This window comes from Xenopus laevis, chromosome 3L (genome assembly GCF_017654675.1).
Source record: "Xenopus laevis strain J_2021 chromosome 3L, Xenopus_laevis_v10.1, whole genome shotgun sequence".
Classification (NCBI taxonomy): Eukaryota; Metazoa; Chordata; class Amphibia; order Anura; family Pipidae; genus Xenopus; species Xenopus laevis.
The window spans coordinates 2274289-2300183 of NC_054375.1; the positions used below are offsets into that span (position 1 = coordinate 2274289).

Genomic DNA, 25895 nt, shown 5'->3' on the forward strand with positions numbered 1-25895 from the left:
ATTATTTCACATCTGTTTTTATATAAACATTATCTGCCAACTTCAAGAACATTCTCTTCTAAATATAACTCTGCTGCCTAAATTACCCCCCCCCCACACAGACACACACTGTCTGCTACAGACTCACCCCCCCTTTCTGTTCTTCGAAAAGTCACCTTATCAGTATCTGTCTGTCCTTATGTATTGTCTGCTGACTAAGCTCCACCCCCAGCCTCAAGTGCATTTCTGTCAGCTCATAAGGTTATAGATATATAGAAACATTGGGGTACAAATAAGCACTCACCCCAAATCTCTCCCTAACTGACCTTCAGACTGGGCCCCCTTAGCTCATAACAAGGTTACAGATATATAGAAACATTGGGGTGTCACCCTACTATAGTTTCAGGGGTACCCAGGGTACAAATAAGCACTCACCCCCAAATCTCCCCTAACTGACCTTCAGACTGGGCCCCCCTTAGCTCATAAGAAGGTTACAGATATTTAGAAACATTGGGGTAACAGTCACCCTGCTATAGTTCCAGGGGTACCCAGTGTACAAATAAGCACTCACCCCAAATCTCCCCTAACTGACCTTCAAACTGGGCCCCCTTAGCTCATAACAAGGTTACAGATATATAGAAACATTGGGGTGTCACCCTACTATAGTTTCAGGGGTACCCAGGGTACAAATAAGCACTCACCCCCAAATCTCCCCTAACTGACCTTCAGACTGGGCCCCCTTAGCTCATAACAAGGTTACAGATATATAGAAACATTGGGGTGTCACCCTGCTATAGTTCCAGGGGTACCCAGGGTACAAATAAACACTCACCCCAAATCTCCCCTAACTGACCTTCAGACTGGGCCCCCTTAGCTCATAACAAGGTTACAGATATATAGAAACATTGGGGTGTCATCCTGCTATAGTTCCAGGGGTACCCAGGGTACAAATAATCACTCACCCCAAATCTCCTCCTAACTGGCCTTCAGACTGGGCCCCCTTAGCTCATAACAAGGTTACAGATATATAGAAACATTGGGGTGTCATCCTGCTATAGTTCCAGGGGTACCCAGGGTACAAATAAGCACTCACCCCAAATCTCCCCCTGACCTTCAGACTGGGCCCCCTTAGCTCATAACAAGGTTACAGATATATAGAAACATTGGGGTGTCACCCTGCTATAGTTCCAGGGGTACCCAGGGTACAAATAAGCCCTCACCCCAAATCTCCCCCTGACCTTCAGACTGGGCCCCCTTAGCTCATAACAAGGTTACAGATATATAGAAACATTGGGGTACAAATAAGCACTCAAGATTTATTATAGAAGAAACAACACACGTATTGGCATATTTTCCCTTTAAACACACATTCCTTTCTCTCCCATGAGGCCTGAGTGTGGGGTGTGCTGGGCAGAGAGGGGTCACATGGGGTGCAGTACACAGAATCAGATGTAGAGGGGTCAGTAATGGGGGTACAGGGAGAGAGATGGGTGCTCATGGCAATATCCAGTTACCCCTCTCGAGGGCCTCGGGGCAGCAATGCAGTTGAATATGTGACAGTCAGTGTAATGGTTTGATATTGTGTGGGGAATGAGCGCCCCCTGCTGTTAGGATTCAGGGAGAGGCTGCTGAGTGTGAGCTCTGCTGCGAGTCTTTAGCTGGGACTGAGCAATGTCAGCGAGTGCCGTCTGGATCTTGTCCAGTAACATGTCCCCCCTATACACCACCTCCTCCAGCCGAGCCGCCGCCCCATGATTCTCCTCCTCCAATTGGTACAGACTGGCGGCCTGCAAGGGATTAGAGAGTCAGCTCTGTGGTTACTACACATTCATGATACACACGTGCCAGTAAGGATTTCTATTTCTAATACCCCGTATTGCGAGTGAAGGGAAGCTGCCTGGCGTAGGGTGCTGGGAGTTGTAAGGGAACAATACTAGAATAGATTGAACCCCAATACAGACCTGCAGGGCGGCCGTGGATTCCTCGCTGGGCAGAGACTCAATCAGAACCTCAATATCCTTCCCTGTCCTGGCAATGAGAGCAGCAAACAGCTGGGCGTATTCTGAACGGACAGAAAAACTGACAGTTGTATCTCTATATATAAAGGTCTCACAGTGGGTGCAGGAGGCGTGGTATTAATGGCTTAGGGGCAATTGTGTCCTACAAGGTAATATTTGGGCATTTTATCAGTTACCCTTTATCTGAATGGCACCCACACTTTTACTGAATTAATACACAGGATTTCCTGATACTCGTGTGACTGTCTCTACTTCCTTTGCACGGGGAGTGTATTTCCTGGTACTCGTGTGACTGTCTCTACTTCCTTTGCACGGGGGAGTGTATTTCCTGGTACTCGTGTGACTGTCTCTACTTCCTTTGCACGGGGGAGTGTATTTCCTGGTACTCGTGTGACTGTCTCTACTTCCTTTGCACGGGGGAGTGTATTTCCTGGTACTCGTGTGACTGTCTCTACTTCCTTTGCGCGGGGGAGTGTATTTCCTGGTACTCGTGTGACTGTCTCTACTTCCTTTGCGCGGGGGAGTGTATTTCCTGGTACTCGTGTGACTGTCTCTACTTCCTTTGCGCGGGGGAGTGTATTTCCTGGTACTCGTGTGACTGTCTCTACTTCCTTTGCACAGGGAGTGTATTTCCTGGTACTCGTGTGACTGTCTCTACTTCCTTTGCGCGGGGGAGTGTATTTCCTGGTACCCGTGTGACTGTCTCTACTTCCTTTGCACGGGGGAGTGTATTTCCTGGTACTCGTGTGAATGTCTCACCTTCGGTGGGATTGGGGGGCTGCTCCTTGTTGATAGAGGTCTGGATGTTGTTGAAGGAGGCGGGGGGAGCGCACTGCTGGAGGACCCCGATGGTGTTGCAGAACTGATCCGCCAGCTGAAAGGATAAAGGAAATAAGATTAATATGAGGAGATGAAGGACAAAGCACAATGGGGTTCAGTTGGTACAGTAAGGGGGGGGGGCGACTGCACGGGAGTGAGGTAGACGAGAGCGAGGGAGACAAGAGAGCGAGGGAGAGACGAGAGAGCGAGGGAGACACGAGGGAGCCACGAGGGAGACACGATAGAGCGAGGGAGACACGAGAGAGCGAGGGAGACACGAGGGAGACACAGGAGGGAGCGAGGGAGACACAGGAGGGAGACACGAGAGAGAGACGAGAGGGAGACAGAGGGAAGCACAGGAGAGCGAGGGAGACACAGGAGGGAGCGAGAGGGGAGACACAGGAGGAGGGAGCGAGGGGAGAGACACAGGAGGGAGCGAGGGAGACAAGGAGAGGAGCGAGGGAGACACAGGAGGGAGCGAGGGAGACACAGGAGGGAGCGAGGGAGACACAGGAGGGAGCGAGGGAGACAGGAGGGAGCAAGCGAGACACAGGAGGGAGGGACACAGGAGAGAGTGAATGAGACACAAGAGAGTGAATGAGACACAGGAGAGAGTGAGGGAGACAAGAGAGAGTGAGACACAGGAGAGAGTGAGAGGGAGACACAGGAGAGAGTGAGAGGGAGACACAAGAGAGTGAGGGAGACACAAGAGAGTGAGAGGGAGACAGGAGAGAGTGAGAGGGAGACACAGGAGAGAGTGAGAGGGAGACACAGGAGAGTGAGGGAGACACAAGAGAGTGAGGGAGACACAGGAGAGAGTGAATGAGACACAGGAGAGAGTGAGAGGGAGACACAAGAGAGAGTGAGAGGGAGACACAAGATGACAGAGTGGAGGGAGACACAGGAGAGGTGAGGGAGACACAAGAGGAGTGAGACGGGATGAAACACAGGAGAGAGTGAGGGAGACATAAGAGAGTGAGGGAGACACAGGAGAGTGAGGACAAAGATGGAACACAGGAGAGTGAATGAGACACAGGAGAGAGTGAGAGGGAGACACAAAGAAGAGAGGGCACGAGGGAAGGGACAGGAGAGTGAGGGAGACACAAGAGAGTGATGAGACACAGAGAGAGTGAGACACAGGAGAGAGTGAGAGGGAGACCAGAGAGAGTGAGGGAGACACAGAGAGTGATGAGACACAGGAGAGAGTGAGAGGGAGACACAGGAGAGAGTGAGAGGAGACACGAGTGAGGCACGAGTGAGGGAGACACAGAGAGAGTGAGAGACACAGGAGAGAGTGAGGGAGACACAGGAGAGAGTGGAGGGAGACACAGAGGAGTGAGGGAGACACAGAGAGTGAGGGAGACACAGGAGGTGAGGAGACACAGGAGAGTGGGGAGACACAGGAGAGAGGAAGAGACAAGGAGAGAGTGAGAGGAGACACAGGAGAGTGAGAGGGAGACACAGAGAGAGGAGGAGACACAGGAGAGTGAGGGAGACACAGGAGAGAGTGAATAGACACGGAGAGGGGCAGGAGAAGGAGACACAGAGAGTGAGGGAGAACAGAGAGAGTGAGGGAGACACAGGAGAGTGAGGGAGACACAAAGTGGACAGGAAGGAACAGGGAGAGTGAGGAACACAGGAGAGAGTGAGGGAGACACAGGAGAGAGTGAGAGACACAGAGGAGTGAGAGGGAGACACAGGAGAGTGAGGACACAGGAGAGTGAGGGAGACACAGGAGAGTGAAGAGACACAGGAGAGAGTAGAGGGAGACACAGGAGAGTGAAGGAGACACGGAGAGTGAATGAGACACAGGAGAGAGTGAGAGGGAGACACAGGAGAGTGAGGGAGACACAAGAGAGTGAGGGAGACACAAGAGAGTGAGGGAGACACAAGAGAGTGAGGGAGACACAGGAGAGACTGAGAGGGAGACACAAGAGAGTGAGGGAGACACAAGAGAGTGAGGGAGACACAAGAGAGTGAGGGAGACACAGGAGAGAGTGAATGAGACACAGGAGAGAGTGAATGAGACACAGGAGAGAGTGAATGAGACACAGGAGAGAGTGAATGAGACACAGGAGAGAGTGAGAGGGAGACACAGGAGAGTGAGGGAGACACAAGAGAGTGAGGGAGACACAGGAGAGAGTGAATGAGACACAGGAGAGAGTGAGAGGGAGACACAAGAGAGTGAGGGAGACACAAGAGAGTGAGGGAGACACAGGAGAGAGTGAGAGGGAGACACAGGAGAGTGAGGGAGACACAAGAGAGTGAGGGAGACACAGGAGAGAGTGAATGAGACACAGGAGAGAGTGAGAGGGAGACACAGGAGAGTGAGGGAGACACAAGAGAGTGAGGGAGACACAGGAGAGAGTGAGGGAGACACAGGAGAGAGTGAATGAGACACAGGAGAGAGTGAGAGGGAGACACAGGAGAGTGAGGGAGACAAAAGAGAGTGAGGGAGACACAGGAGAGAGTGAGGGAGACACAGGAGAGTGAGGGAGACACAGGAAGAGAGTGAGAGGGAGACACAGGAGAGAGAGTGAGGAGACACAAGAGAGTGAGGGAGACACAAGAGAGTGAGGGAGACACAGGAACGGAGAGTGAAGAGACACAGGAGAGAGTGAGAGGGGAGACACAAAGGAAGAGACATCAGAGAGGTGAAGAACACAGGAGAGAGTGAGGGAGACACAGGAGAGTGAGGGAGACAAGAGAGTGAGAGACACAGGAGAGAGTGAGAGGGAGACACAGAGAGGTGAGGGAGACACAGGAGGAGTGAGAGGGAGACACAGGAGAGGTGAGACAGGAGAAGTAAAGGTGAGAACACAGGAGTAGAGTGGAGGGAGACACAAGAGAGTAGGAGGAGACACAGAGATTGAGGGGAGACCAGGGAGAGGTGAAAGAAAAAAAAAAAAAAAAAAAAAAAAAAAAAAAAAAAAAAAAAAAAAAAAAAAAAAAAAAAAAAAAAAAAAAAAAAAAAAAAAAAAAAAAAAAAAAAAAAAAAAAAAAAAAAAAAAAAAAAAAAAAAAAAAAAAAAAAAAAAAAAAAAAAAAAAAAAAAAAAAAAAAAAAAAAAAAAAAAAAAAAAAAAAAAAAAAAAAAAAAAAAAAAAAAAAAAAAAAAAAAAAAAAAAAAAAAAAAAAAAAAAAAAAAAAAAAAAAAAAAAAAAAAAAAAAAAAAAAAAAAAAAAAAAAAAAAAAAAAAAAAAAAAAAAAAAAAAAAAAAAAAAAAAAAAAAAAAAAAAAAAAAAAAAAAAAAAAAAAAAAAAAAAAAAAAAAAAAAAAAAAAAAAAAAAAAAAAAAAAAAAAAAAAAAAAAAAAAAAAAAAAAAAAAAAAAAAAAAAAAAAAAAAAAAAAAAAAAAAAAAAAAAAAAAAAAAAAAAAAAAAAAAAAAAAAAAAAAAAAAAAAAAAAAAAAAAAAAAAAAAAAAAAAAAAAAAAAAAAAAAAAAAAAAAAAAAAAAAAAAAAAAAAAAAAAAAAAAAAAAAAAAAAAAAAAAAAAAAAAAAAAAAAAAAAAAAAAAAAAAAAAAAAAAAAAAAAAAAAAAAAAAAAAAAAAAAAAAAAAAAAAAAAAAAAAAAGAGGAACGGTAGGTGGAGGAGACAGGAGAAGGGGGAGACACAATGAGATGGGAGATACATTGTGTAGGAAATACAGAAACTGAGGTAGGGCAGAACGAGAGCAGGAGACAGTGAGTTCAACCCAAAGCACAGGAAACACCAGAATTGAGGGGACACCGGAGTGGGTAGCCGGAGCGATCTTTACTGGGAAGATGAAGGAGCCAGCCCACAAAGACCAGGCGCTCCTATTGGTGAAGGAGACACATAAGTGTTAGGGTACAGGAGTGAGGATACGTGAGTTGTCCCGGAGAAGAAAAGGGAACAGTTTTTATTGGCCAGTCTCAATAGGCGGGATGTAATCAGAGATCATGATCGGTATGCGGCATGCAGGATTTCTCTATGAACTAAATTTAATGTATGCTCCAGAGAGTGAGGGTTCATTGGTTGTAGCGCCCGGGCCAGCTATGTACCAAGCAGTGAAGTATGAGTCTCCAGGATTGGTCTCAATATGACTCCCCAATCACTTCAAAGTGCCCTGGAGCCTGAGTCAGTGAATTTTAAAGCAGCAACTCCCAGACCCCTCTATACACTGACTCCTCCTCTATATACTGACTCCTCCTCTATATACTGACTCCTCCTCCTGCACTTGTACTAATGTCACTACTGATGTAACATGACACTGACACATGGAGACAGTAGAACAAGATGGAGACAGTAGGACAAGATAGAAACAGTAGGACAAGATGGAGACAGTAGAAAAAGATGGAGACAGTAGGAGAAGAGGGAGACAGTAGGTCAAGATGGAGACAGTAGGACAAGATGGAGACAGTAGGACAAGATGGAGACAGTAGGAGAAGAGGGAGACAGTAGGGCAAGATGGAGACAGTAGGGCAAGATGGAGACAGTAGGACAAGAGGGAGACAGTAGGACAAGATGGAGACAGTAGGACAAGATGGAGACAGTAGGACAAGATGGAGACAGTAGGACAAGATGGAGCCAGTAGGACAAGAGGGGAGACAGTAGGGCAAGATGGAACAGTAAGAACAAGATGGAGAATGTAGGACAGATGGAGAAGTAGGACAAGAGGGGGGACAGTAGGGACAAGATGGGAGACAGTGGGGACAAGATGGAGACAGGTAGGAAAAAGATAGAAACAGTAGGAAAGATGGAGACAGTAGAAAAAGATGGGGGACATAGGAGAAGAGGGAGACAGTAGGACAAGATGGAACAGTAGGACAAGATGGAGACAGTGGGGGCAAGATGGACACGTAGAAAAGATGGAGAATTGAGGACAAGTGGAGGACAGTAGGGCAAGATGGAGACAGTAGGACAAGATGGAGACAGAGGACAAGTGGAGACAGTAGGACAAGATGGAGACATAGGACAAGATGGAGACAGTAGGCAAGATGGACACAGTAGAACAAGATGGAGAATGTAGGAAAAGAATGGAAAAGACAGTAGGACAAGGGGGGACGTAGGGGGCAAAATGGGAAAAACAGAAAGGAAAACAAAAAATGGAGACAGTAGGGCAAGATGGAGACAGTAGGGCAAGATGGAGACAGTAGAGCAAGATGGAGACAGTAGGACAGATGGAGACAGTAGGGCAAATGGAGACAGTTTTAGGTAGCAAGATGGAGACAGTAGGGCAAGATGGAGACAGACAGTAGAGGGCAAGATGGGACAGTAGGCAAGTGGAGACAGTAGGACAAGATGGAACAGTAGGCAGATGGAGCAGTAGGCAGATGGAGACAGGGGGCAGATGGAGACAGTAGGACAGATGGAACAGTAGGCAGATGGAACGTAGGAAAGATGGAGACAGTAGGACAGATGGGACAAGAGAAGATGGAAATAGGCAAGATGGAGACAGTGGGGCAAGATGGAGACATAGAAGCAAGAGGGAGACAGAGGAAAAGATGGAGACAGTAGGGCAAGAGGGAGACAGTAGGAAAAGATGGAGACAGTAGGGCAAGATGGAGACAGTAGGCAAGATGGAGACAGTGGGGCAAGATGGAACAGTAGAAAGATGGAGACAGTAGACAAGATGGAAAGTAGGAAAGTGGAGACAGTAGGGCAAGATGGAGACAGTAGACAAGATTGGAGACAGTAGGCAAGATGGAGACGTAGGGAAAGATGGAGACAGTAGGGCAAGATGGAGACAGTAGGGAAGATGGAGACAGTAGGGCAGATGGAGACAGTGGGAAACAAGATGGGACGTGGGAAGATGGAGACGTAGGAAAGATGGAGACAGTAGGGCAAGATGGAGACGTAGACAGATGGAGACAGTGGGACAGGATGGAGCAGTAGGGCAAGATGGAGACAGTAGGGCAAGATGGAGACTGGGCAAGATGGAGACAGTGGGGACAAGATAGAACAGTAGGACAAGATGGAGACAATAGGACAAGATGGAGACAGTAGGGCAGGATGGAGACAGTAGGGCAAAAATGGAGACAGTGGGGCAAGATGGAGACAGTAGGAAAAGATGGAGACAGTAGGGCAAGATGGAGACAGTAGGGCAAGATGGAGACAGTAGGACAAGATGGAGAAAGTAGGCAAGATGGAGACAGTAGGGCAAGATGGAGACAGTAGGACAAGATGGAGACAGTAGGGCAAGATGAGACAGTAGGACAAGATGGAGACAGTAGGACAACATGGAGACAGTAGGGCAAGATGGAGACAGTAGTGCAAGATGGAGACAGTAGGACAAGATGGAGACAGTCAGCGCCAGTTTTTCTTCTGGGGCCGCCCTAGGGCCCCTACAGCGCGGTCCTAGCGCCCGCCTTCCAGCGCGCCGGGAAAAAACGCCGGCGCAGCGGTGTATTAAAGGGGGGGAAGCAAAGTCCCCATAAGGGGTGGGGGGCATGCCCGCCCCTTTTTTTTCCCCGCCCTAGGCCCGGGCCTAGGGGCCCCTTGCCGCAAACCGGGCCTGGAGACAGTAAAAAAAGAGGAGACAGTAGGACAAGATGGAGACAGTAGAACAAGATGGAGGACGTGGGAAAAAATGGAGACAGGGGCAAGATGGGACAGTGGGCAAGGGGGAGTCAGAGAGCAAGAGGGACACAGTTGGGCAAGAGGGAGACAGGGGGGGCAAGAGGGGGACATTTAGGACAAATGGAGACAGGGGGGCAAGATGGAGACAGTAGGACAAGATGGAACAGTAGGACAAGATGGAGACAGTAGGGCAAGATGGGACAGTAGGACAAGATGGGACAGTCAGCGCGGATTTTTTCGGGGGGCCGCCCCGGGGGCCCCCTACAGCGCGGTCCTAGCCCCGCTTCCCCGCACGCCGGAAAAAAAAATGGGGGCGCAGCTGGTGTAGTTCAACGGGGAAGCAAAATCCCCTATTGCGGCGGGGCGGCATGCCGCCCCTATTTTTTGCCGCCCAAAGGCCGGGGCCTTTTGCGGTTTTCCCGGGCAAATCCGGGCCTGGAACAGTAGAACAAGATGGAGACAGTAGGAAAGATGGAGACAGTAGAACAAGATGGAGACGTAGGACAAGATGGAGACGGGTAGGACAAGATGGAGACGTGGGGACAAATGGAGACAGTGGGAAAATTTGGGACAGTAGATGGATCATAATGTGATTGTTTGTTCTAAAAACTGTATCCTTCTGTTGTTTGCTTCTTCCTTTTAACCGGGGCTTGGGTTTCTTGGATGGCGTTTTAAGGGGCAGAGGGACAGCCAGTCTTACTTCGAGCTTTAAAAAGCTCATTGTAATTTTTTCTGTTACCCTGTTTTAGGAAGTACCGAAACAATATTTCCAGGTGTTTCATAGCGGGAAATTTTTGGGGACTACTGTACTTTTGGGTGATTACGACATCTGCAGTTGGGCAGCTGTGACCTGAGTCTCTCTACATGTTTTCGTTTATACCCAACATGCCCAATAATTGGACTTTTTTTCCCCTTTTCTGCTTTAAAATACACGCACAAATCCAGGGGTATTCTCCAAAACCCCCAAATCCTGTATCTCCGGTGGTTTGACCAGCAAACCCAGGGAAACCAAGTCCTACTTCGAAAATTGGCTGTGCAATGCCAGTGGGCACAAGCATCACATCTGATGACCTTTGGTCGTGTGCCCTTTCCCATTTTCCCCATTCTTTCTTTCCCCGGGGTTATTTATAAATCTGCCTCATTTATGCTGGCAGGAGTTTGGAATGTTGTGTGGCCCCCTCCTGTGCATCCAGATCATGTCTCCTCCTAAAAATCCATCTATGCCTGTGGCTCCATGGCAACTTCATTATGCTCTGTTCTCTCTATTTTTCCATTTTGTACAGGTTGGGTTTCTGCAAACCCCGGGTATTTGCTTTTTTGACCATAAACAAGACCGTTGGGGGAACAGGGGGTGCAGTTCTATATGTATCTATTAGACTCCAAAATTTACTGGAGCCCCTTTGAAAAGAAAAAGGGAAAATGAAATCATCTATTGTACGGGTGTGTGAGCTATGTAATATACATGAATTCCTGATATTGTGTTTAAAGGGCAATGACACAATGAATATTATCTCCAATCCCTTGAGAACCAATAAAAAACATATTGGTGCCCGTACTGTGGGGTGAAAGCTCGGAGAGAACATTTTATTTCCGATGATATTTTTCCCTTTGGAAATTATGGAACATGATCAAGACCCGAACATCGGCTGTTGTTTTTTCCCCTTTTCCTAAAAGGGCCCCACGAGGAAATAAAGGCCATACGAGGAGATTAAAGGCCACACGAGGAGATTAAAGGCCCCACGAGGGGATAGTAGCTGTACTTTAGATTTTGCTTCATTTACCCGGTACCAAAAGACAAACCCAATTTGCCAGCAACAAAAAGCAGTGATATTATTTTCATTCTCATATTGAGGCGCAGTTTTCTTTCCCCGTTTAAATTTCTTTTTTTTTTTTACTCTTTTTTTTTATTAAAAAAGGGAAAATGTTTTTCAGTGATCTCCATAATGAGCCGCTCGTAGCAAAGATTCCATTCCCCCCAATGCCTTGCACACTTTTGAATCTTCTCAGGGGATGCAAGGGATTATGGAACTGGCCCTGGCTTGGGGGAGAGCGACTACTGAATAAAAATGTAGCAATTCCCTTTACATATAACTTTTTAAAATCTCTGACAAGTTCAATCAATAAAATATTGGGGATTTTAAAAATTTTTTTTTTTTTAGGGGTACAATTATCTTATAATACATGGAGTGATACTCAGAGTTCCCCCGTATAACTCAGCCTGAGCCTTGTGGGCCTTATATGGTCACAGGAACAACCCCTCATGACTTTTCTAATATCCTTATCATTTACAGTAGGGGGGAAATTATTTCCCTTTTAATACATGATGATACTCAGAGTTCCTGTATAACTCAGCCTGCAACCTTTGTTCCTTATTTTGGTACAGAACAACCCTCAGTGACTTCTAATATCCTATCATTTTTCAGTAGGGGGTAAAATTTCCCTTATAATACATGAGTGTACTCAGAGCCCTGTATTTAAATCAGCCTGCAGCCTTGTCTTTATATGTCAAAAAGAACCCCCCTCAGTACTTTAAATCTTATCATTTACAGTAGGGGGACATTATCCTTATTTAAAACATGAGTGGGGTACTCCCAAATTCCCTGTATAACTCGCCGCAGCCTTGTGCCTTTATATGGTTTACAGAACAACCCTCAGTGCTTCTAAATCCTTTCATTTACATAGGGGTACATTATCCCTTATAATACAAAGATGATACTCAGAGTTCCCTGTATAACTCAGCCTGCAGCCTTGTCTTTATATGGTCAACAGAACGCCCCAGATGTGATGAGGTTAGGCGGTCCCTAATGGCAGCCCTTCATTGGGGTATCACCATTGTAAGACAAGTTTGTGTAGGTGATAATTTCCAAATATATTTTGATATGTTAAAGTTAATGACCCCAATAGCCACGCAGAGACTGCAGCTGACACCGCTCGCGGATAGGGTGAACAATTATCCTACTTTAAGAACCGACCCCGCCCCATTTGGGTACTGTTTGGTTCACACCAGGTAACCAACTACTGGGGAAGAAGCCATGGCACCAGCAGTAGTGAACCTGATGTGGACCAACCAAAAGCACACTTGCATTGTGGGTATACCTAGCCTGCCCATCTCAGTAACTGACGAAGGGGTTGTGAAAAATTTGGGGAGATGGTAATTTATTGTCTAAAAAAAACAATGCAAGGTGCTGGTCCACTGTAACAGCATCCCCCCATTTTTTTATTGGACAGAAAGGCCAGCTTATTGTTCGGACAGAAGGTCAGTGTGAATAGTGAGGGTGCTGCTTGCCCTCCACCTAAAAGAAAAGAGATCATACAGGTAAGAAGTTTTTTGTATCTGATGCTTTGCTTTAACCAATTTGTCCTGTTTAAAAAAAAAGTTTTAAAAAAAAAGTTGTTCCCCTTTAAATTAACTGTTAGTATGATGTAGAGAGGGATATTCCGAGACAATTGTTAACTGGTTTTTCATTTTTATTATTTGTTGGTGTTTTGAGTTACTAAGCTTTTTATTCAGCGTTGTCAGTTTGCAATGATAGGAGTCGGAAGGGTTGCTAGGGTGCAAATTTCCCCGCTAGGCAACCATGCATTCATTTGAATAAGAGAAAACTGGAATATGAAATAGGAGAGCCTGAATAAGAAAGATGGGATATGAAAAAATATAATAACAATAAAATTGTAAGCATTCTCAGAGCATTTGTTTTCGAACGGGGGTCAGTGACCCTCCAATTTAAAAGTTGGAAAGAATCAGAAGAAGACGGAGGCAAATAATTTGAGATAAATAATGAAGACCAATTGAAAAGGAGCTTGGGAATTAGTCATTTGTAACATACTATGTACGGCCTTTAGTTGCTTGTCAAATATCTTGGATTTATTTAAAGGGGATATAAATCCAAATATGACTCTTGAAACAATCAGAAGCCGCGAATTAACAGACCCTGGAGAAGCAGCGCCGACTCCGCCTAAATTGTTGTTAGGAACAACAAGATACTGCAATTCCATTTGACAATCCAGTTTATAAAACTACTGGAACTTGGCATTGCACGTATAATGGAAAGCTGCAGAGAATGCATTCTTTTTTTCATTAGAGCAAATTGTAGAGTTTAACTTACCCTTTAAAAGTAATTGAGTAGTTTTCAGAAGTTCAGGCCGATCCTACCTACTCTTGGTGGGTAAAAACCCTCATAAGTGCAGCCAAAAGTAGAAAATAAAATCCCTTCTGAATCTTCCCATGCCAGGGATCCAACCTTACAACCAACCAAAATATCCTTCTTGATAACAAACTCATCAAACCCTTCCTTGAAACGATCTACTGTATCCGCCAGCACTTGCCTTGGTAAACCGGTTTATTACAAATTGCCATAACTGTAAGTCATCTTGTGTATGTTGTTATAATGCATGTTGTGATATGTAAATGTTTTTTATGATCCGTGATTTTTAGATAGTCCATCTTCTCTCCAATAAAGGTGATCCCTTTTGTGAAATATATATATACCGCCGCCCTTTTTTGCTCTTATGTTGATCTTGCCGCTTTATAACACAGGGGAGGGGATCTGTATAACATAGGCATGTACTGAATCCACTATTTTGCATATGCAACTTAGGTGGGAAGGGAAACCATTTTTTACTTCCTTGTTTTTCGTGTCAAAATATGTCACCAGCCATTTCCCTCCAGCCCTAATTTACATATGGCAAATTCAAGTCCGGCCAAATCCGAATCCGCTGAAAGAGCCAAATCCGGAGCCGAAGCTGGATTTGGTGCATTCCTAGTCTAAATTATGAATTTACTACACAAATTCGTTCTTTTTTCCCCAGATTCCATAGAAAATCCAGTTATTCAAGGGAACATTTCAAATGCAGAGACTAAATTTCCCTAATAAGGCGATTCCTTTCTCACCATCCATTTCGCACTTTTTTGTTTCTTTTCTCCATCACCGCAGTACGTGCTTGGGTACCAGACCCTTTGCCTCAAGGCCTCTCCATCTCCTTTGGGCTCTGTGGGGGCAGCCATGACTTCTACAATCTGCTTGAATGCACGGGTATCTTATCTTTGCATACCTGGAAAGAAAGATGGGGACTGCGGCTTTAAGAAAACGGTGGCTCGACCATTGCTGGTAATCAGGAGAACCCTGACTACATGAGGCAGGTGCTTGGAGTCCTGCAAGGATATGAAGTACCCAGGGAAAGTTCAAAGTCATCCTGGTCAGAGAATGAAAAGAATGAAGACAGATGTTAACATGATGAGACCTCAAGAAAGTTCTTTCCATGGGGAAGATTGTAGGCACCTAATTGTGAGGCAAAGGGAAAATATATATTTTTTTGCATCCCTTTTCTTCTTTAAAACAGATACAGCCCACAAACGTGTGCTTTACACTCCATGTCATTATCTCAGATTGGTAAACAGCAAACCACTGGGCCAGGTCCTCATTTTCGTATGTGGTTCTGCAGAATACCACAGTGGTGGCACAACTTTGCCTTTGGAATGACCATACGAATCCAGTGGTAGGCAAATCTTTTCCCCTTCTTCTCAACGGCTTTTTGGCTTGCCTCATGTGTTCTTCCAGCCTGTGGTAACATTGTTGGCTCTCCTGTGCATCCAGAATCACATCTCTTCTTCTGTCTATGTACGCCCCTCGCACAACTAGAAATTCCTGTATGTCTTGATGTCTTTTTATTCTGTGTTTTACAATAATTTGGCTTCTGCAATGCAGTTGTTTGCCCTGTTGACTATAGCCAAAAAGTGTTGGAGAAACAATTGGGAACAAAAGTACAAACAATTACGCTCCGCTCTTTCTCTTCCATATGGGCAGCTGTTTTGTTTTGTTGGGTTAGGCTATAGCAGTGATCCCCAACCAGTAGCTCGTTGGCAACTGTTGCTCCTGCAACCCTTGGATTTTGCTCCCAGTGCCTCAAAGCAGGTGCTTATTTTTTTGAATTCAGGCTTGGCAGTCTTGGTTTCATAAAGAACAGGTGGACTGCAAACAGACCTCAATGGTTAGGTCAACAATCCAAATAAGGGCTACTAAATGTCAAGTCACAAGCAAACTTATTTGGCACCCAAAAGAGATATTTTTCATGCTTCTGTTGCTCCCCAACTCCTTTTACTTCTGAATGTTGCTCACGGGGTAAGAAGTTGGGGAATCCCTAGGGCTTATAGCATCTATATAGCTGCAGAAAGGACTGGGCAACCCTCAAGAACATAGAGAGTTGTATCATCTACTATATGTGTGTGCCAGCCTACATGCCTATGGAAAGCTCAAGACCTGTGATATGCTGCCGTCTTGGGGAGTTGTGTAAAAGAGGTCCAGGGCTGTCCTTGAAGACAATGACATAATGATCTGTCCCTTCGGTCTGGTACTATTCAGCCTTTCTTTCACATTGAAGAATCTCCTGGATAGGGCTTTCCACAACTGAAGTGTGGAGTGAGTGTGTAGGACCATGCTTTCACTTGCACTGATGGCAAGATGCCTTGACTTGTTTCACGGTTACTGGACTTGGGTGTGAATAAATGTTTTTTATGTTGATCTTACGCACCAAGTGCATTCAGATGCCCCTTCTGCCGTATTTTTGATTCTCCCAGGGTATACCCTATTTTCCTCTTTCACGCCCTACCAACTCTGCCTCGCAACCCTTGCTATATCTAACCCATTCTACTAATAACCTGATAGCATGGACCATCTCCCTCTTCCATCTCCTTGGCTGTATTCCAGACCCTCTTCACTCCATGGTCATATCCACCTGCCTCTCCTCCCCACTTGTCATCCCTTTCCCTCTTCCCCGCATTCACAGGGAATAATCCATCCCAAACATTCCCAGTATATTTTTACCAAGAATATATTCTGAATTGCAGTACAGTGAAACCTTCAATTTACATCACTGAATTTAAGTTTCCTCATTCACATAGGGTTTTTTGTGGTCCCACCTATAGTATTATGGATAACCAAAATTTCCGGATTTTAACATTGTGAAATTTACACCATTTTTTTCCTGGCCCCCGGAAAAATGTAAAATGGGGGTTGTATGTACTTTTAACATGTTCATCAGTAGAATGTGGGTGTAACCAGGCCCACCTACGACCAAACACCTAGTGTCTTGAGATGTGGTGGTCAGGAGTGTTTGTGGAGAAACGTAGGGAGTCGAGGGATACTATCTGGTCTGGGGGCCATGGTGACTTTATTATATTTGATAGGACCAACTTGGTTTCATGTGGGGCAGAGTGTGAGCGTGGGGCTGTGTGTGAGGAGGGAGTGTGTTAAGTTGGTTGGCTGTGTGTGTGGACTTGTGTGCAAGGGAAGTGTCGTGTGTGTGTCAGTGTTTGACTTTGTTGTTGTCTGGTGTGAGTGAGGAATGGGTGTGTGTGAGTGTGGGAGCTTTGTGTGAGGGAGTGTGTGTTTGTTGAGACGGGAGTGCGTGTGTGTGAGGGACAGTGTGTGAGTTTTGGGAGCTATGTGTGAGGGAGTGTGAGTGTTTGTGTGAGAAGCGGAGTGAGTGGTAGGCTGTGTGTGAGGAGTGTGAGTGTCTGTGTTGAGAGGGAGTGAGTGTGTGTGAGGGGATGTGATGAGTTTTTGGAGGCTATGTGTGAGGGGTGTGAGTGTTTTGTGTGAGAGGGAGTGAGTGTGTGTGTTTTGAGTGTGCAGCGTGTGTGTGAGTGTCTGTGTGAGAGGGAGTGAGTGTGTATGAGGGACAGTGTGTGAGTTTGGAGCTAATGTGTGAGAGAGTGTGAGTGTCTGTGTATGAGCGTGGGCTGTGGTGTGTGGTGGTCAGTGTTTACTTTGTGTGTGTCTGTGTGAGTGAGGAATGGGTGTGAGTGTGGAGTGTTGTGTGAGGGGAGTGAGTGTGGTGTGAAGGGAGGTGTGAGGGCGCTAAATAGTGTGAGGGATGTGTTTGTGTAGAGGAGTGAGTGTGTGTTTTTGTTGAGTGTGCAGCTGTGTGTGAGTGTCTGTGTGAGAGGAGTGAGTGTGTGTGAGGGACAGTGTGTGAGTTTGAGCTATGTGTGAGTGTCTGTGTAGAAGCGTGGGCTGTGTGTGTGAGGGAGTGTTTGACTTTGTGTGTGTCTGTGTGAGTGAGGGAATGGGTGCGAGTGGGAGTGTGTGTGTGGAAGGAGTGAGTGGTGTGAGATGGATGTGAGTGTCTGGGAGAGGTGAGTGTGTCTTGAAAGTGTTGTGTGTCCTGTGTGAAGTGAGGAAAATGGGTGTGTGTAGGGACAAGTGGTGAGTGGTGGAGCATGTGTTGAGGGAGTGAGTGTCCTGTGTGAGTGAAGGGAGTGTGTGTAATCTGAGAGAAGTGTGTTTGTAACTATGTGTGAGGGATGTGAGTGTCTGTGCGAGTGTGGGGCTGTGTGTGTAGGGAGGTGGTTTGACTTGTGTTGAGTTTGTGTGTAGCTGTGTGAAGGGAGTGAGTGAGTTGTGAGTGTGTGAGGGACAGTGTGTTGTGTAAGCTGTGTGAGAGGGGGTGAGTGAGTGTGAGGAACAGTTGGTGTGGTAGCTGTGTGAAGGGAGGAGTGAGTGTGAGTTGGTGAAGGGAACAGTGTGTGTGTGTAAGCTGTGCGAGAGGGAGTGAGTGTGTGTGAGTGTGTGAGGGAACACGTGTGTGTGTTAACTTGTGTGAAGAGGGAGTGAAGTGTCCCTTGTGAAGGGAGTGTGTGTATCTGAGAGAGTGTGTTTGTAAAAAACTATGTGTGAGGGGAGTGTGAGTGTCTGTGCGGAGTGTGGGGCTGCTGTGCTGGTGAGGGAGTGTTTGACTTGTGGTTGTGAGTATTGGTTGTGTAGCGGTGTGAGAGGGGTGAGTGGAGTGTGAGTGTGGAGGGAACAAGTGGTTTGTGTTAGCGTGTGAGAGGGGTGAGTGAGTGTGAGTGTGGGGACAGTGCTTGTGTGTAGCTGTGTGGGAGGGAGTGAGTTGTGTGTGTGTGTGAGGGACCGTGTGTGTGTGTAGCTGTGTGAAGGAGTGAGTGAAGTGTTGTGTATTTGGACTGTTGATGGGGAGTAAAAAAAAAAGGGACTTGCGTGTTTTCAGAGGGGGAAAAGGGCCGGGGAATTACAACAATAATTGGGAGTAAGGGGGACAAAGTGAGATACATGGGGGATATATTTTTGTATCCAATTTTTACATATTGTGTAACAATTTTTAAGCGACGGGATAGGCCCACGAAAGAAAAAAATCATTAGTGAGACAGAGAATTGTTCATAAAGGGAAGAATTTTTACTTCAAATGGGTGTTAAGGGGAAACGGGGAAGAATCCGTGAAGAGACTCCAAGCGAAGAGGGGGGGGAACGGGGGGAACTTGTCGGGCCCGGTTTACCGGAAGGGGAGACTGAAGGAGGCAGGGGCATGGGGTGCAACTGGACGGGGAGCCGGATTTTTCAGTTTCTGGGGCCGGGGGGAAAAGCCCCCCGACTCTCAACTGCTTCTTTCCCTTTTTTTAGGGTAGGGCTTTCTTTTCTTCTGCGGGGGAGCCCCTGTCCCCACATCTTTTTACCTTCTTCTGTGTCACTTGGAGTACCCCTCTGTTCTTTTGGTTTTTATATTCTATATTCTTTTTTTTATAAACTTTATATACTTTATTCTTTATTTTTCTTTTTTTAAATACTTTTTATTCCCTTAAAACTTTATATATTATAACTTTATATTTAATACTTTATTTTTTTATATATTTAAAATTTATATATTTTAACTTTTTTTATTTATATATTTTTATATTTTTTACTTTTTTTTATTAAAATATTTTTACTTTATTTTTTAAATTTTTATTTTTTATATATTTTATACTTTTTAACATAATTTTTTAAACTTATATATTTAATACTTTATATCTCCAATTCTAATTATCTTAAAAACATTTTTTCCCAGTAGCTGCACATCCATCTGTCCCATTGAACAACATCCTTCCTGCCTTTTGGGAGCTGAAAATTCTAGCTATTGTAAACAGAAAATTTTTCCCAGGGCTCACAGATCCTATCTGACCCCCTGTACAAACAGCCTGTCCGCTTTATGGCGAAAAATTTCCCAGCTATCTGTAAACAGAACATTCTTCCCAGTGGGGCACAGATCTACGACCCATTTTAACAGGGATCCTTCCTGCTTTAAGGCAGCTAATTTTAGCTATCTGTATACAGAACATTCTTTCCCCTGGGTGGGACAATCCTATTCTTTCCCATTTTTTAAAACCCATCCTTCCTTTCTGTATGAAAAAATTTTTGCAAATTAAACCTTTAAATTTTAAATACTTTCCCGATACAAAAAGGGGTACCCTCACAATTTTCAGAAAAAAACATGACCTAATTCAGAATTTTTTAAGGTTTTTTTTTTTTGGAAAAGTGAAATGGGTTTTTTGCTCACGGGGGTGGGTGCCTAAATATTCATTTTCAAAGTGATTTTACAACTTCATACTTTTTATAATAGTCTCAATTCACTTGGGAAACCCTGCTAATTCATTCCTTTTGGGGCCTATAACTTAGCTAAGGGGGCCCAGGTCTGAAGGGCATTTTTGGGGGGGATTGGGGGATGCTTTTTTGTACCCTGGGGACCCTGGAACTATACGGGACCCCAAGTTTTTTTATAATCTTTAAATTTTATGAGCTAAGGGGGCCCCTCTAATCATTAGGGGGGGAATTTTGGGTGTGTTTTTTTTACCTGGGTACCCTAACCCATAGCAGGGGCTTTACCCAAGTTTTTATTTTCTTAACCTTGTTATGAGAAAGGGGGGCCCCCCCCTAGGTCATAGGGGAGAATTGGGTATCTTTTTTGGGTACCCGGGGTACCCGGGAACAAATGGGCAGGTGACACCCTTTTTTTCTATATATCTAAACCTTTATGGCTAGGGGCCCAGTCTGAAGGTCAGTTGGGGGGAATGGGGGATGATTTTTTTCCCGGGTCCCCCGGGAATATACGGGGTACACCCAATTTTCTTATACTGAAACCCTTTGTTATAAACAAAGGGGGCCCATCTGAATCATTTGGGGGAATTTTGGGGGGATTTTTTTCCGGGACCCGGGAAACAAGCGGGGTACACCCATTTTCTATAATACCCCTTAAACCCTTTGTTATACAAAGGGGGGCCCAGTTGACGGTCATTGGGGGGAGTTTGGGGGGGTTTAAACCCCAAATTTTTCTTAGAATTATAAAGGGTTCTAACCAATATTTTCTAATACTGTAATTTTTATTATTGGGGGAAGCAGATAATTTGGGCCCCCAAAAGGGGACCTCAAACCAAAAAGTCTTAAACCACATTTTTTTTATATTATATTAGAGAAGAAAAGTCAACTTTCACTTTTTCAATTTTTTTCAAGCTTACTTCTTGTAACTTCACATTCCGGCATTGCTTGTTTTCTTCACAATTTAAAAAAAGGGTTTGCTGGAAAGGGATTTTAACGTGAAAAGAATTTTTTTTGCTTTTTTTAAAGCAAATTTTCCACTGTTTTTTTAATAAAAATTTGAACCGTCTGAATTTCCCATGAATTTTTTTATCCCGGGGTTTCACAGCTTGGGGTATGGGGCAAATTTTTAATTTTTCACCATTTTAAATATTTTTTTTTATAGCTAACGGAAAGTTTTATATTTTTCCAGGGGGATGCAATATCAGCAGCTAGGGGCCGCAAAAAAATGGAAAACTACGAGGGAAATTTGGGTTTGGGCCAAAAATTTATTTTTTGTAATTAAAAAAACACCAAAATTTTGGCTCAAAACCCCCAAAAGTCCCCGGATCCCATTTCAAAATACCAAAATTTAGAATAGTGCGGGAAAAAAAGCAAAAAAAGAATATATGTAAAAAATAAAAAACCTTTTTTAAAATTTTTCACTGTTTTTGCAAATTTTCCATAAGCAAAAAAGGACGGGTTTTGCCTTTAACCGGGCTAACTAAGAGCCCCTGGGGGAATATAGGGGGGGGCGCATCAGGGGGGCACAGGGGGAAAATGTAAACCCGGGGCCCGGGGGGTGAAGGGGGGGACTAGCTCATTTTTAAATTTGCCGGCCCCCCTTAATGATGGGCCAACCGATTGCTAATCCCAACGACCAAAAAGTCCCCAAGCGGGAAAATCCCGGAAACAGCCAAAAAGTCCCAACAGCGGAAGAAGTCCGAAACAAATCGGGGCCCAAAATCCGGGAAAGATGGGAAAAAGTCCCAAAGAGCCAAAAATCCCAAGGGAGATTGGGAAAAGTCCCGAAAAGAGCCGAAAAGTCCAAAATGACCAAAAAAGTCCGAAGCAGCAAGAATCCAAAAGAGCGAAAAGCCCCGAAACGAGCCATAAAAATCCCCAAACGAGCCAAAATCTGAAACAAATCCGAGCCGAAAAAGTCCAAACAGCCAAAAAGTCTCGAAACGAGCCGAAGAATTCTAACAAAGCTGAGCCGAAAAGTCCCGGGAAAAAAAACCTGACCGAAAATCCCAAACAGCCAAAAAAAACCTGAAGCGGGTCAAAAAAGCCCAAAGACGAATGGAGCCGAATTTAATCCTAACCAGAAAAGACCCGAACCATAAAAAAAAGCCGAAGTAAGACTCAAGTCGAAAAAAAGACCACGAAAGGAACCCCAAAAACTGAAGAAAACTAAAAAATTAAAATTCACTGAACCAAAAGTTTTTTTTTTAATTTTTTTTAAACCTCTGGGCCCCAATGTTTTTTTTTTTTTAAAATTTTATGGGGGGCCCTACCACCAATTTTTTCCCCTTTTAAATTTTAAAGGGGGCCCCGAACAATGATTTTTTTCTTTTAGGGGGGCCCTTTACACCAATTTTTGGGGGCAGAAAATTCCCTTTTGTACGGGGGGGTATTTTTGTGGAGGCCTTATAGGGGGCCCCTAACCCTAAAAACCATGTACAGTTTTTAATAAACTTTTAAAACAAAGGGCCCCCTAACATTTTTTTGCCAGAAATTTTTCCCCAAAATTGTCTGAAATTGAGGAAGTCAAACCCAAAATGGAACGGAAACTGGGGGAAAAGACCCAAAATCTGGGACTCCGACTTAAAAGTCCCGTCCATTGCATCTGGGGAATTTTATCTTACATAACTTCTTTCAAAGCTACATTACCCACATGCATTTGGGGGACCCATATGGGGGCAAAAAAAACTTTCCGGTTTTTAAAGTACAAAAGTACCCAAAAGTATCAAAATCCGTACCTTGGGTAGTTTTACTTTAAAAACCCGCCGGGGCTTTAACCAGTAGCCCAATTTGGCTGCAAAAAAAACAAAACTGGGGTATTTAGGTCAAATCTGCCCATTTTTGGCAATCCGTAATCCGATGAGTCAGGATTAAAGGGGGACTGGGGAATGTGTTTACATGTGTAGTGATATTTGATCCACGTCTGGAGATTCAGTTCATTGTAAACCAAAACCAAACCAAAAAAATGACGGCGTCGTCAAAACTGAAATTGTGCACTCACACTGCAGTCATAAAATGTGACTTCTGAGCTTGGTGTTAAGTTGCCCCCATAGTGTAAATATAAGGAGATCTTGTCCTGCCTCGATCATGGGGGTCCCTGGAATGCTGTTTCATGGGACATGTGAGGGCATGTGATGTGTCTGAAGAGATCACGTGATTAACCCTCATGTAGGGGCCCGGGTCATCACTGCTCTCAGGATTCAGTGCTGTCCCTATACACAGGCATCAATGTGACCTCTATTCTCCTGCACCCCCAAACCTTGGATAATTGATCTGTGTCTCACACATTATATTGATATTGTACATCAGTCAGGACCCCACGTCCCTCTATACTCTGCACCCCAAACCTTGGGGATAATGATGCTGTATCTCACACATAGTTGATATGTGTACATCAGTCAGGAACCCCACTGTCCCTCTCTACTCCTGCACCCCCAAACCTTGGGGATAATGATCTGTATCTCGACACAATATATTGATATTGTACATCAGTCATGAACCCCACTGTCCCCTCTATTCTCCTGCACCCACCAAACCTTGGATAATGATCTGTATCTCACACATATATTGATATTGTACATCCGTCAGGAACCCCACTGTCCCTCTATACTCCTGCACCCCCAAACCTTGGGATAATGATCTGTATCTCACACATATATTGATATTGTACATCAGTCAGGAACCCACTGTCCCTCTATACTCCTGCCCCCCAAACCTTGGGATAATGATCTGTATCTCACACATATATTGATATTGTACATCAGTCAGAACCCCACTGTCCCTTAACTCCTGCACCCCCAAAACCTTGGATAATGATTGTATCTCACACATATATTGATATTGTACATCAGTCAGGAACCCCACGTCCCTCTATACTCCTGCACCCCATTAGCTTAGTCTGATCTCTGTATTATAAAGTTCTTGCCCATTCAGAGATGTGGGGAGAGGAGTGCGTGTAAGTGATTGCAGTACTGTTCCTCTTTCTGCTGGACTGAAAAAAAATAACAAAACACCATTAGCCTGAGTTTATGTTTTAAAGGGAAGGCAAACTATTCTGCCAACCAGTCCCTTAATGAATAGAATGTTATGGCCAATACTGTTATTATAAGGTCCAACGATGGTATGAACTGGCTTGTTTGTTCAATCTGGTTAATGAGCTATTGAGCTCATTCTTGTTATCACAACCTTTAGTAAGTGGGAGATATACAGTGTGGTTCTGATTTGGTGTTACTAGTGGGAGAGGAAGTGGGTTCAGAGACTAATTCGCTGCCTGTTAAAACTGCATACTGATTACTTAATACATTATACACACGGCAGCTCTCTCATTACTTTTTGCTGCCATAGTTTTATGGGATCTCTCTGTAACAGACTATGAGCAAACTTTGGGGACTGTTTCCTGCTGAATTGTGCTTAGTACAGGGGGAATACCTATGCTGCTATAGTTTATGGGATCTCTCTGTACAGACTTATGAGCAACTTAGGGACTGTTCCTGCTGAATTGTGCTTAGTACAGGGAATACCTATGTACCATAGTTTTATGGGATCTCTCTGTACAGACTATGAGCAAACTTAGGGACTGTTCCTGCTGAATGTGCTTAGTACAGGGGAATACCTATGCTGCCATAGTTTATGGATCTCTCTGTACAGACTATGAGCAAACTTAGGGACGTTTCCTGCTGAATTGTGCTTAGTACAGGGAATACCTATGCTGCTAGTTTTATGGATCTCTCTGTACAGACTATGAGCAAACTTAGGGACTGTTCCTGCTGAATTGTGCTTAATACAGTGGAATACCTATGCTGCATAGTTTTATGGATCTCTCTGTACAGATATGAGCAAACTTAGGGACTGTTCCTCTGAATTGTGCTTAGTACAGGGGAATACCTATCTGCTATAGTTTTATGGGATCTCTCTCTGTACAGACTCATGAGCAAATTTAGGGACTGTCCTGGCTGAATTGTGCTTAGTACAGGAATACTATGTGCCATATTTTATGGATCTCTGTACAGACAATGACAAACTTAGGGACTGTTCCTGCTGAATGTGCTTAGTACAGGAATACCTATTGCTGCCATAGTTTTATGGGATCTCTCTGTCACAGACTATGAGCAAACTTAGGGATGTTCTGCTGAATTGTGCTTAGTACAGGGAATACCTATGCTGCCATAGTTTTATGGGATCTCTCTGTACAGACATGGAGCAAATTTAGGGACTGTTCCTGCTGATTGTGCTAGTACAGGGGAAACCTATACTGCCATAGTTTTATGGAATCTCTCTGTACAGACTATGAGCAAACTTAGGGGACTGTTCCTGCTGAATTGTGCTTAGTAACAGGGAATACCTATGCTGCTATAGTTTTATGGATCTCTCTGTACAGACTATGAGCAAACTTAGGGACTGTTCCTGCTGAATTGTGCTTATACAGGGGAATACTATGTACCAAGTTTTATGGGATCTCTCTGTAAAGACTATGAGCAAACTTAGGATGTTCCTGCTGAATTGTGCTTAGTACAGGGAAATACCTATGTACCATAGTTTTTATGGGATCTCTCTTACAGACTATGAGCAAACTTAGACTGTTCCTGCTGAATTTGCTTAGTACAGGAATACCTAGCTCCATAGTTTATGATCCTTCTGTACAGACTATGAGCAAACTTAGGTTTTCCTGCTGAATTGTGCTTGTTACAGGGAAACCTATGCTGCTATAGTTTTATGGATCTCTCTGTACAGACTATGAGCAAACTAGGGACTTTCCTGCGAATTGTGCTTAGACAGTGGAATACCTAGTGCCATATTTTTATGGATCTCTCTGTACAGACTATGAGCAAACTAGGACTGTTTCCTGCTGAATTGTGCTTATGACAGGGGAATACCATGTACCATAGTTTTATGGGATCTCTTACAGACATGAGCAAACTTTAGGACTGTTCCTGCTGAATTGTGCTAGTAAGGAATACCTAGCTGCCATAATTTTAACTGCTTTCTGGCCCTAAAAATCCTACAAGCAATAACAAATTCATTCAGTGATAGTTCCTCGGAGTTTTATTGCTGAATCTTTCCAGAATCCCATTGTGGGAAGATTCTGTTAATGAAACATTTTGTTTGCACTTGATTTATAGACCCAGGATGTAGGGTGAATATGGCTAAACATTCTTCTTTATGCTCATGTATGTT

At 44.3% G+C, this 25895-nt stretch overlaps 1 protein-coding gene across 1 annotated transcript in view; it reads right to left on the reverse strand.

Moving 5' to 3' along the window:
- Positions 1–1275: 1275 nt before the first annotated feature.
- Positions 1276–25895, reverse strand: part of LOC121401348 (mediator of RNA polymerase II transcription subunit 21) — a 76339-nt gene continuing 51719 nt past the window's right edge. Inside the window, exons 2-4 of the mRNA XM_041585811.1 lie at positions 2757–2871; positions 1941–2041; positions 1276–1766 (exon numbers count right to left, since the gene is read on the reverse strand). Of these exons, the coding sequence (XP_041441745.1) occupies positions 1587–1766; positions 1941–2041; positions 2757–2871 (396 nt within the window). The 3' untranslated portion in view covers positions 1276–1586. The remainder of the gene's footprint in view (positions 1767–1940; positions 2042–2756; positions 2872–25895) is intronic.